At 34.7% G+C, this 12,754-nt stretch overlaps 1 protein-coding gene across 1 annotated transcript in view; it reads left to right on the top strand.

Annotated features, from left to right (window-relative positions):
- Window positions 1-1,419: 1,419 nt before the first annotated feature.
- Window positions 1,420-12,754, top strand: part of LOC120625386 (uncharacterized protein DDB_G0281497-like) — a 37,347-nt gene continuing 26,012 nt past the window's right edge. The window contains exon 1 of the mRNA XM_039892426.1: window positions 1,420-3,019. Coding sequence (XP_039748360.1) covers window positions 1,420-3,019 — 1,600 coding nt within the window. The remainder of the gene's footprint in view (window positions 3,020-12,754) is intronic.

The raw sequence follows: 12,754 nt of genomic DNA, 5'->3' as shown, positions 1-12,754 counted from the left end.
AATTTGGATTTGAATTTATTATGCCGGTGGTTGAGTATACAAACAGACAGTCCTTTGAAAAGAGGTAAGTCCACTTAAAATAGAGAATATTTTAGAATCCACTTTATGATGAAAAGATAAGAATGCAAATTATCCATTACATCCCATGAAAATAAATTAAATTGCTACGCAAATCGTCCGATTTCATTATTTTCATTAATATGATCTCTTTTTATTTGATGTCAATTTGTTAACAAATGTCGATTACTTTTTAAATTAGTGATTACATTCCGCTAGGGCTGTCACCCGCCATTTCTTGATCATAAGCACGCAGGCCGGTAACTCAGACAGTCGGGCAAGAACGTGGCTAATTACTTCACAAGTTTTTAAACACAAACTACGGTTGAAAATAAATAGAAAGCAAGGATCGCGATGCTTTGACCGCAATCGATTACCCGAATCTAATGTTCGTTATTAGGGTAAAATTAATTTAACTTTTAAATACAACAAAAACTAAGAACTTTTTCATAATATGATTTAAAACACTAAACAAATATTTCCAGCCAATACCTCATTGTGATGGACTTCTGATTAGTATTAATTTTTTTTAATGTTTCACACATTTTATTTTATATATATATACATTATTGAGTGAAATTTTATTGTTTATCATAAGAAGATTTCTTGATAAAATAAAGAGATTTTTATATGACACAAATATAAAGTATTTTTGGAATATTAAATCTCTTTAGTATCATCATCATATCAACCCATTACCGGGCAACTACAGGGACCGGGTCTCTTATAATTTTAAACTTATTGTACGTATGTATGTATTACTAGAGTAAGAGTTAAACGGGTACCTACTGAAAAGACACACACTAAAAAAATTGTATCCCTAAAATTAGGCGGCATCTGAAATGAGTTTATTTATTTAACTAGCTGATGCCCGCGTTCTTCGTCCCCGTTGATAAGGGTTGTTAACAATGCCCGTGACAACCGTGTTTTTCCAGGGATAAAAATTATGCTCTGTTACTCTCCGTCCTTTTAACTAAATCCATCCCAAAAATCAAATTGATTGGTGGCTTAGTACGGGAGTTAAAGAAGGGCAAACAAACAACCAAAATGACACACTTTCACATTTATAATATTTTTTAAGGATTACTATGTACCATACAAAAAAATATATTGGTATATCATTATAAAGAATACCGTTTAGAACATTTCGAAGAATGATCTGCCAACCCTATTTATTCAGTCCACTTTATTCCATCGGCGATCGCGACCGAAGAGAATCGTTTTATAAACAGTATAAATAATAGTAGTTTAAGCAACGCAAACAGTTGGTACCGCGCAGTCGAGCCGTCCTCACCTCCACCCGCCGCGTGTTTACTAACTTATCACCGAGTTATGATACTATGAACATTTCCTCATATCAAAATGACGCCACTTTTCTGGGCTCTTGTTTTTATCGTGTCCACTTGTGAGTCTTTGAGCATAGGAGCAGCTAAACCAAATGTGACAAAACGTGAAACTAACACTAAAAACATTTATCCGGATTGGGTGCCATTCAAAAGCGATAAGGGTGAGTTAATAGAAGAGTTAGTTCCTGCAGCTAAATCGAAGCCGAAGAAAAGACTAGCGCATCCCAAGAATTTCGTATTGAAAGCTGTTGCTGAACCGCAAGACGATTATTATGACAAAGGTCAAGGCGATAGTGACAACGAGGATTACTATGAAAAGAAAGAATGGGCTGACTTACATAGAGGTGCTAAACCAGTAGATCCTAACACACCGATAAATCACACAAATATATCAGATATAGAGGGAATTGTAAACATTATTACAAAGCCTAAAGATGATCCGGTATTAAGAGCTTTAAAAGCTCGGAGCAAGAAATCTAAAGAAGAAGTAAAGCCTCAAGAGAAAATAAAACGACAAAATGAGGAAGAGTCCTCAGACGAAAACACATCTAAAGAAGAAAAGGATGAACAATCTAAGGAAAGCAATGAAGACAATAAAAGTAAAAAAGAACCGAATAAAAGTGAGGTTGAAACTGATTATGAAGAAGAAAGTGCTGAGAAAAAAAAAACAGAGAAGGACATTGCAAAAGAGAAAGAGCAAAAACAAAGTGAAGCCAAGAAAAAGAAACTTCTTGAAAGTGTAGACGCATTGAAAGAACGCCATGCGGTCGAACAACGAACTATATCTGAAAAGTTGAAAGAAGATGAAATATACAAAGAAGAACTAGAAAGAGATAGAATCAAACCACGAGAAAATAATGATAAATATGCACAGGACGGTACAAGGTGGAAGAAGTTACCGCATGAATATGAAGAATACGAAGACCAGAATCCCGTTGTTAAGGACAAATATAAATTGAATCCATTAAAACCTGGTAGCATTACTACAACTACAACAACAAACTCGCCTAAGACCCCAGAGAAACGTAAACCTAAGAAAAACAATAAAACTGTAGCAAGCGGCAAACTTTCAGTGTTCAAAAACCCTCAATTATATATTTTAAATGACGATGAAGATACGTCAACTGCATCTACAACAACTGAAATTCCTGCAGCCACTAGAACTCGTAAGCCCCAAAAGTTTTCTTCGCGATATTCCGAATTATCCACACCAGAAGAAGATAATGTAAGAATATCTTTGGTGCCGGAAAATAGTGGTTCAAGTGAAGACGAACCCACGCTTTTCTTCCCAAAAGTAAAGAAGAACAAGCGTAAGTTCAAAAACAAGCAAACAACTCCTGTGCCAGATTCCACGGCGTTCTCTAGCGTGGAGAAGGAAAAGTCCTCTGAAGTGACTGGCCCGGACTCGACAGCTGAAAATATTACAGTGGTAGCTATTCCAGCGGAAATTACTGCCCCGTCAGCATCGGATGCTCACTCATCTGCATCAAACACAGCGGTGACAGCATCTCAGTCAGCACCAACAGCAATTGCTGCCCCTCTAGCTGTGGATTCCATACAAGCGGAAACTCACAAGAAAGAACAGAAAAAGAATGAAGATTTTGATATAGAGACAGGTTAGTTATCATTTTTATGCCTAATGCACATGAAAAAAATCAAGGAAACTTATGACGTCATTCGCAATATCAGCACGTTGAAATTCATGCAAGTTACAATAATCAAAGAATGCGTATGACATAATTTCTAATATAAAAAACATAAAAAGCTCGCTGCACACGTAATATAAGTTCAACTTATAGCATAAACTGCACCAGTAACAAGTGACATGTTTTTCTATATAAGCAATTCTTAAATTCTTCAATTCATTAATATGTCCTGTTATAGGATATTTCTAGTAGATTATTTCAAATGAATCCAGGATACAACCTATCCTATGAAGATGATCATCATTTCAAGGTACAGGTCTGCTCTCAGAATGAAAAGACTTAGGCCGTAATCCACTAAGCTGACTAAGTGGGGATCGGAAGAATTCACACGTCTTTGAGAACTCTCAGACATGCAGATTTCTTTCGGTGTTTTCCTTCAACATTAAAGCAAGTGATATTTTAATTGCCTAAATTAAAAACGCACATAACGTCTAAAAGTTAGAAGTGCGTGCTGGGGATAGAACTCGGTGCTCGGATCGAGGTCGAAGCCCTAAAACCACCATCACCATTTACTTGATGATGATGACAATGAAAAATTGATTGGTTTTTCACCGAGATATAATATTATTGGCAAAAGAAAATACTTTCCGTTTTTCTCCATTTATTTTATCTATCCATCCCGTCACGAGATCAGATACTTTCAAACCTTTCCCAATTTGCATAGACCCTTCACTTACTATTTACGTTATGAAATATTCGAGTCTTTGCCGTATCCACCCCTATTTGACCAAGAACTAACTTATCATAAATAAAATGCTCCACGGTTTTAAACCCTACATATATTTACAAAAAGGCTGTATTTTAAATCTCTGGATGAAAACCTAACTTTGCTATAACAAAAATACATAATTTCCCTATAAGAGTATAATAGTATAGAACTAAAACTCGTCCTGCGAGAAAATATTGTTTAATTGACCATATCTTTGAAGTGCCGCAGAGGGTCTTGATACAAAATTGCATTTCTATTTATGACCATTTACATACTCAAAGACATGATGTGGATATCTCTATTGATATCTCTATATCTCTACTTTTACAGCAGAACTAAATACTGATTTCCTAAAAAGCTGTTGGGAAGAATTTTGGTACGAATTACTGTTTGGGTACATTTTGTTTAGTTGAACTTACGCGCTTATTCATCACAACAACCCATTTCCGGCCCACTACAGAGCACGGATCTCCTCCCACAGTGAGAAGGGGTTAAGGCCGTAGTCATTAATTAATAAAAGTTAGTTTTGTTTTAATATATTCATAATTATAATTGTTTTATAAATATAACCTAAAATAAACTATTTAAAACTAAATAAAATCTTAAACGTCCTCGAAACCACCGCAGCGAGGCACAGTTCCTAAGATGCTGGCAGCATTGCCCCTTTGGATGGCCAAACTAATTCGTTGACCAAGGTAACTGCCCGCTCTAGGATCACCGGTAGACTCGATAACCCTTTTCGATATTTCTTTGAAAAGTGCTCTTGCCTCCCGACCAAACGGTCCCAAAGTCTCTACTCCAAAAGGCACAAAAATGAAACTGCTATCCAGGTTTTTATATTTACTATATTAATTTATTCATATCTTTTTTTGCACATCGTGATTGTAGCTTATCTATAAACCGGCTGTCCCCGACTTCGTACGCGTATTTTTCAGTTTAAAAAATCCTGAACCATGTTTTCTGGGAAATCAAAGTATCCTTAAGTCAATTTCCGCTATGCAAGTGCTAAACTTCATAAAGAACAGTGCAGCGGTTGAGTCGAACAAAGGTTTGTTACATTAAAAAGAACAAACAAACAGACATCCGCATTTATTATACTAGTATTTATTGTATGGATATTAAGGACCCTTTTAATTTCACTACAAGTTAGAGAATCTCACCTGATGGTAAGCGACGATGCAGTCTAGAATGGTAGCGGGCTGATATGTTAGAATGATTGAGTGATGAATGAATTTGTTAGAAGATTGAGTAAATAAATCCACTTTTATTGTATACCGCAGAGAAAATTCACAGAGATACATATACAATAGCACAATAAGGTAGAAGGTACAATTTAGCGGCCTTATCTAATATATATCATATAGATCATAATATATCGCTTACCAATGCATAACTTTAAGTAATGGATTAAAACACATTTAAAATTTCGAGGTTAGTATACGATTGATGAAATTCTTAAAGATTGTCAACTGTAAAATGATGTTGAAGAGCAATCTGCTGAGTTTCTTGCCGGCTCTTCTCAGTAGAACCTGACTTCTAAACCGGTGGTAGAGTCACTAAAAACAGACTGACTTGACGTTCCAAAAGAGCTTAAAAACTAGGCCTACTTGAAATAAATGAAGTTGGAATTTGAATTTGAATTCATATTAAATTTTACGGGGCATCGTACCGGAACGCTTAATCGCTTGCTCGCGGCCTATTGCAGTTAAGGGCTAACTTATAAAGAAAAAAAGTACAAAAAGCATGGTGTCATCGCTCACTAAAAAACTCCATTTGAAATATGGTACGTTGAAACTGGATTTGTAACAATATCGTTGGTTACTAGATGTCATTGCAATCATGAAGATGAAGAAAAAAGTTGCATATCAGAAATTTGTCACTAACGGTTAAATGAACCGTGGCGAGTTGGTCAAGGCACTCAAACCGAGATAGCCAGAGAGATGAGGGTTCAAATTCCATTGGTACCGCAATCTATATATCTCATAACATTCTCATAATTAACATAAAGTTAAAAAAAAAAATTTGAGCTTATTTATGTCTAAATGGTCACGCTTCATACGATACAGTATTGAAGAAAATTACATAGTTAAGTCTAACGGGAATAATACGTTTTTAATTGTGTTTTATTAAAATTCTGGTTTAACCAAAAACATACTCTTTATGTTGACATTACATTATCATTACAAAGAGTATGTTTGAGTATTTTAACTGTTTACTTCTTTTTAACAAATTATATAAACTGCAGGTGTAGGTAAAACACATTAATAACAACTGTGGTAACTGCCAACGATAAATTATATCACAAGTTGTCACACCTCGAGTGAAATGGTCTCGAGCTCGTGCGTTTACTCAACTTGGTTTCGCCAGGTTTACATTTAACAATCCTTCAGTAATATGTTGAGTGCGAACCTAATGTGTTTGCTAAATCATCGTCATAATCTTCAACTCATTGCCGGCCCACCACAGGGCACGGTTCTGCGCTCGGAATGACTAAACCTAGAATGCATCAGAAACTGCAAATTGCAATGTTGCTTAAAATGGAATCTGATCATGGCCATAGTTAATGCGGATGAAACCGCGGGGGGACAACTAGTTTTTCATAAAGGTATTTTGTAATATGAAAACATTAAAATGAGAGAGTCTTAAATGCTCCTGGAAGAAAGTAGATACGCTTAAGCCAATAGAAACGTCTTTTAGAAAGAGGAAACTATTTAAATACAACCAAGCCAAGTGTGAACTCACGTGCCAGAGGAGTCCGTGCCTTAAGAGGAAACATAAAAATAGTTTTTCAGTTAAATATTCGTTCGATTGGCTCTAGAAAATTGAAAGCTAGGAATCGCAGTCGCAGATTTTTACAATCTGTGCAAGTAACAAGAAATCGGTTAATGTAATCCATACTCATATTATAAATACATATGTCTGTTCGTTTTTTTATTACCTGTGTTCAGCTCAACCTTTAACTAAACTGGATGTAATTTGCACACATATAGCATGCACCTTTTATGTAGGGTAATATTTATCCAGGAATAGCTGATTTAATAAAATAACTCTTGCTGCCTATAGATTACTTAACTTCTTAAGTTATCTTCTATATCTTTATCTAAATGACTGCCTTTCATATTATTAAATAATCAATTGATATCTACTGCTAAAGAGTAAAGATATTTTGTAAGCAAGTCAATATTCCACAGTCATAAGCCGTTTGCGTCCAGCCTCTCCCTCTGTTCCGTTTGGCATCTATCCACCTACTCTACCTACTAATGGTAACCATTACAGCAATTTGGGACCCAACCAGCATTAATTCTCCGAGCTATGTAACCCATTGCCAAGTCAGTTCCACGATTCGTTGAGCTAGGTTGAAATTCAAATCCAAAATTCATTTATTTCAAGAAGGCTAACTCTATAAATACTCTTGAAACATTAACCCAGTATGTTTGTTGTGATTCTACCACAAGTTCGGAATGCAGATTCTTAAATAGAAGCAGGTAAGAATTTTAACATTCATTTTTCTATCACGTGAGATGAAAACGGAGCCGGTAGCTTCCAGGAAACCTTAATCTTCATCAATTGTATACTAACCTCGCTGTTAAAAATGTGTTTTAACATATTCTTTAAACTTATGCATTGGTAGGTCCAAAATAACATTAGAAATCTTATTATGAAAGCGTATACTCAATCCCACAAATAACTTCTGTACCTTTTGCAGACGATATGCAAATGACACTAATTAATGGCCATTTTTTGTACATTTATTGTTTATGCCCTCTTTTGTTTATAAACACAAATATTATGTCAAACAAATACTATATTGTTAAAAATATATTGTGAAGCTACAGTAAGTGTAGGTACCTTCTTTTTCTTTAAATTTCCCACGGAGGTATTCGCGTTATTTAATTTATTAATAGTACAGCCCTTTTAAAAAACTGAGGTTCGTTAACTGAGGTTCTTCTACGGATCTCTACACTTTGAATTGGATCACGTAGATATACTCCCAGCATAGCTCTCTCTCTCTAGCTAAATTGCTTTAAGCCTTCTTATTATATAGATTACAATAATATTCAACAAACATTATTCAAAACATTCCACGCTTCAAGACTACAATAAAACAAATGTATTGAAATAACTTTGATTGATCTGTGAAGACAGCAAGTAACAGTTAGGTAATACTTATTACGTGATTTGATAATAGAAAATTGGCGGTTTGTTTGGTCGCCGCTATGGTTGAGTGCACATTTTTATTTTATTCGATGACAAGTTAGATTCGATTGCGATCTCACCTCATGGTTAATAACGTACAATCAATCATTAATTGCCATAATGGGTTATTTAATATCGTATTCTATTCACTTCTAAATAAATAAATAAATATACTACGACAATACACACATCGCCACCTAGCCCCAAAGTAAGCGTAGCTTGTGTTATGGGTACTAAGATGACTGATGAATATTTTTATGAATTATGTATACATAAATACTTAGAAAATACATATAAACACCCAGACACTGATAAACACTTAATGCTCATCACACAAACATTTTCCAGTTGTGGGAATCGAACCCACGGCCTTGGACTCAGAAAGCAGGGTCGCTGCCCACTGCGCCAGTCGGCCGTCACTTCTCAGTATCGTATTTAAATTGCGTCTTAAATACCTGGATATAACAAATATATCATTAGTAAATACATAATATAATAACTCCGATTATTTAACGTAATGAACAAAAAACTTACGCTCAACCCAAAAAATGGCCTTCCCATAAGTTTAATAATTATTGGAGTATACACACATACAAAACAACCGACTTCAACATACGCCCAGGAACTGAAAAGCAAAAAATATTTGTTAATTTTTGAAGTCGGTTAGTAAATAAATTATTAAACACCTTTATACTCATTGATTTGTTAGAATTTTGTTACCAAAACGCTAAAAATGAACTGTATACTCATTGCATTGCTAGAAATCTGTTACCAAAATGCAAAAAATTTACTTCTATTGTGCCCATTGTCACAACTTCCTATTTCAATAACTTTAACTACAATAATTACTATCTACTTGAAATTTGGAACAGTTACCAATATTGTTCAACTCTATTGCAAATGTGTATCGAAATTTTGAAGTTTGTTTACTCAGTCAAGTAAAAATCATATTATGAAAGGGTTTAGTTGGCAAATACTATAATATATGAATGAATACACTTTTATTGTACCACATAAACATAACAAATTAAAAGTAAAAATTTAACAAAAGGTATACAATTTGGCGGCCTTATCGCTACATAGCGATCTCTTCCAGGCAACCAAAGGCGTTAAAAACAGCTCAAGAACAGAGGAATATAGTTGGTTATATGTTCTTTTTTCGGTAGCTTTAAGATTTTTTATCAGCTTCCTCATTCCCAGCGTTATCTTCGAAGTTTGCAAAACAAAAATTAGACATAAATTTAAGAGTTATAGTTAAATCATATTGTGTAGTGATATAACTGATGTATAGAATACAGATGTCTCCAGGTACGGGTGTTGTACGAGGCGAATTAGGGATTATACATTATCTATACTTCCACCTACTGTGACCATCAACCCGTCTGCCCAGGCGTGGCGATTTTGGGCAACTTTAGTCAAGTGGGAGATTCTAGAGTCTAGTTAAAATTTGTCTTATATACGAGTACTTATTGTGATTTTTGAATATTTGTCACTCAAGTTCTCCGAAAATTATAAGCATACTAGCTTTTGCAGGCGGCTTCACTCACGCTAAGTTCAATTATTGATTAGGTAAATCTTAAATACAAAGGCACTTTAAAGGTTTAAAAAAATGGCTTGCTGATGATAGAAAAATATGAACTATAAAACTTATAGACAATATTCTTTGCTGATCTATCAGTAGGCGCCAAAACTACCAAGCTAGTGGGTGCGCTTACGAGTGAGCAAGCTACGTAAAACTGCCCACGTGAAAAGCATTTTCTTTCAAGTCTATTCCCGCAATTTCTAAAGTCTGTCCTTGAGACTTGTTTATAATCATTGCAAAACATACTTTGAGGGAAAACTGTACTCCTTTTTTTTTTTTTTTTTAAATTTATTGTTCAAAATAAAAGTAACAAATATTTTTCCAACATAATTATCCATACCCTTAGAAACTATGCGTTTATGGTGGGGAACTACTCGATGGAATTCAAACAGAAAATCGTTCAGAATTAAAGGAATGGCTAGAGCTATGCGTTGATAGATCAGTCAGTCTGTAAGTCACCTTTACCTATATGGATATACCAAGTTTTATTGACATTACTTATAAAATTACTCACAAAATCAGAAACTTTCATATACATTTTGATCACCTATTTGATGTCTTTAGGGTGGAATTTCTAAAATTTGCTAAACACGTATTTCTTTGCTTTTAATCGAAAATCTAAAATCAAAGTTTCATGGATGTAATTAGAAAAATAAATTGATAAATGAAGGATTTTATGCAAACTTTCATCCCCCATTTAATTCTCTTAGGGTTGAAATTCTCAAAAATCCTTTCTAAGCGTATGCCTACGTTGTAATAACTATGTGTGTGCAAAATTTCAGCCCGATCCGTCAAGTTCTTAGAGCTGTGGGTTGATAGATCAGTCATTTTGATGATCCTTTTTTGTTTGATACATTACCTCAACTCAGAGGTGGTTCCATTATAATTTGGCGAAGATTTATTGTTGGAATTTCCTTCAATATGAGTATAAAATTAAAGGGTGTACATTATTCTACTAGTCAAGCTAGTAGAATAATGTACACTATATTGACATTTGGGATTTTTTTAATTTTAAATATACATATTATTATATTTTTGCGGATCTCTAATCATAGCTTCTGGATAAAATGTTTTTATGCTCAGTACATTATTTAACTATTGCTTCCGCCGCCGCTTCATCTCGGGTTTTTTCACTATTTTGTGAGTTAGTTTCTCATCTCGAGTGTACCATGCACGGGTTTCGCTTCAATGAACAATTACTACAAAGTAAAATCATCATTGTCAGCCATTATCACAAACCAAGTTCCGGTATAGATACATTAAACACCGTGACTTTACTATCGACAGATCCTTTAATCTTTTCTAAACAGTAACTCTAAGCGATATTAGTAATAATTGAAGTTCACTACACCAGTAATAAAAAATAACAAACAAACTCCCATACAGGTTAGCCCGCTACCATCTTAGACTGCATCATCACTTACCATTGCAATCAAGGACTAACTTGTAAAAGAATAAAAAAAAGCATTCAAATCCGCATTTTCAAATTTGGAAACAGCTGTTCAAATGAAGTCTATTCTTTTTTCTTTGCTCCTGTTTCCAATTGAATTTATACCGCCGCCGCCTCGCGCCGCTTACACTGGATAGGATGCTTTCTTATACTTCTTCTTCTTCGTCGTGTCCTTCTTCGATCCGATCCAACGGGTCTGACTTATACACCAAACTATTAATTTATAATTGTTAAAAAAAAACTGTGTGCCCACGGTCACCACTCTGGGCAGAAGAGTTGGTGATCGTAATTGATGTTAGTAGACGCATCAAAAATAATCCTCGGCACTAATCTAACGAATTATTTTAAGCTCGGAAATCAATAGCTATGAAATATCTTTGAAACCTGCTTTAGCGGCCATCTTGCGTTTGCGTCGCTTCATATAGCGCTTTCATCTCATAAACAGTAAGCTTACTTGCAGCTTTTCAGATTAGTTATTTTACAAAAAGTTAAAATGCAAACATTTTCCAACGAACTACTTAAAGTGCCTGAGAGTTGCATTGAAGTTTTTTTCGTAGTAAACAAATCCCTATATTAAAATGAAATAAAAGATTCAATAGCTTCTAATTGGGTAGAAATTTTTAACTTTACATTTCGAAAGTCCAGGTTTTTAAGCAAAAATTCGTAAGATCAGTACTTGCGGAACAAATTTTTTGTTGTTTGACTTTTCACCTTTTTAATCGACTTAAAAAAAGGAGGAAGATGTACTTTTTTATGTGTGTTAGCTCAGAACTCTGTCATTTATAAACCCATTTGAATTTCTTTTGTTCGAGACGGTATACTTTTCGTGTAGTCCTATTTTCATCAGTTCAAGATCTTTTAAAGGGTTCCTGGTGAAATCGGGGGAACCCTTCAAATATTATAGAGACACCTATAGTAATTTGAGAATTTTTTAAAGTAACTTGAGCACTTGCTCGACAAGCACCTTTCGTCAAGCGAAACTGATGATTAAGAACACGGATGAACGCCGGAACTACACAATAATAATAATAATAAATATACTACGACAATACACACATCGCCATCTAGCCCCAAAGTAAGCGTAGCTTGTGTTATGGGTGCTAAGATGACTACGAATATTTTTATAAATAAAATACTTAGAATATACATATAAACATCCAGACACTGAAAAACATCACACAACACAAACATTTTCCAGTAGTGGGAATCGGACACACGGCCTTGGTCTCAGAAAGTAGGGTCGCTGCAAACTGTGCCAATCGGCCGTCAATAAGTATTACACTGGTTCCGTTTCGATTATTGTATATAGTACGGAAGCAATTAGTGCTACAATAAGAAGCAGTGTGATGATTGCGAGATTTTTCATCTATTCGGTCGCGTCGTTAACTATAATTTGTATGACGTCGAAAGAGTGCCATCTTTATTCCCTAGATGGCGCTCTTTGGCGTAAAAGTTAAAGTGCCAGGAGAACTCCTCAAGCATTAACGTCTCGGCTTCAGGAATAGCAATATCTTTTACAAGGTTATGAGCAGTTGACATTCGGCTATTATTACTGAGATATGATTGCAAACCTACCCACTATAAAGCTAGTGGTACTTTCCTTGCTTCAATATAAAAAGGTATTAAAATTAAACTTCAAATCTTTATTTGCGTGATTGAATCTGCCATTCTTTAGCATGCAAATTATAATAACACCTTAATTATAAA

The sequence above is a fragment of the Pararge aegeria genome, chromosome 7, assembly GCF_905163445.1.
Source record: "Pararge aegeria chromosome 7, ilParAegt1.1, whole genome shotgun sequence".
NCBI classification, from domain to species: Eukaryota; Metazoa; Arthropoda; class Insecta; order Lepidoptera; family Nymphalidae; genus Pararge; species Pararge aegeria.
This window is presented reverse-complemented; position numbering and strand designations above follow the sequence as displayed.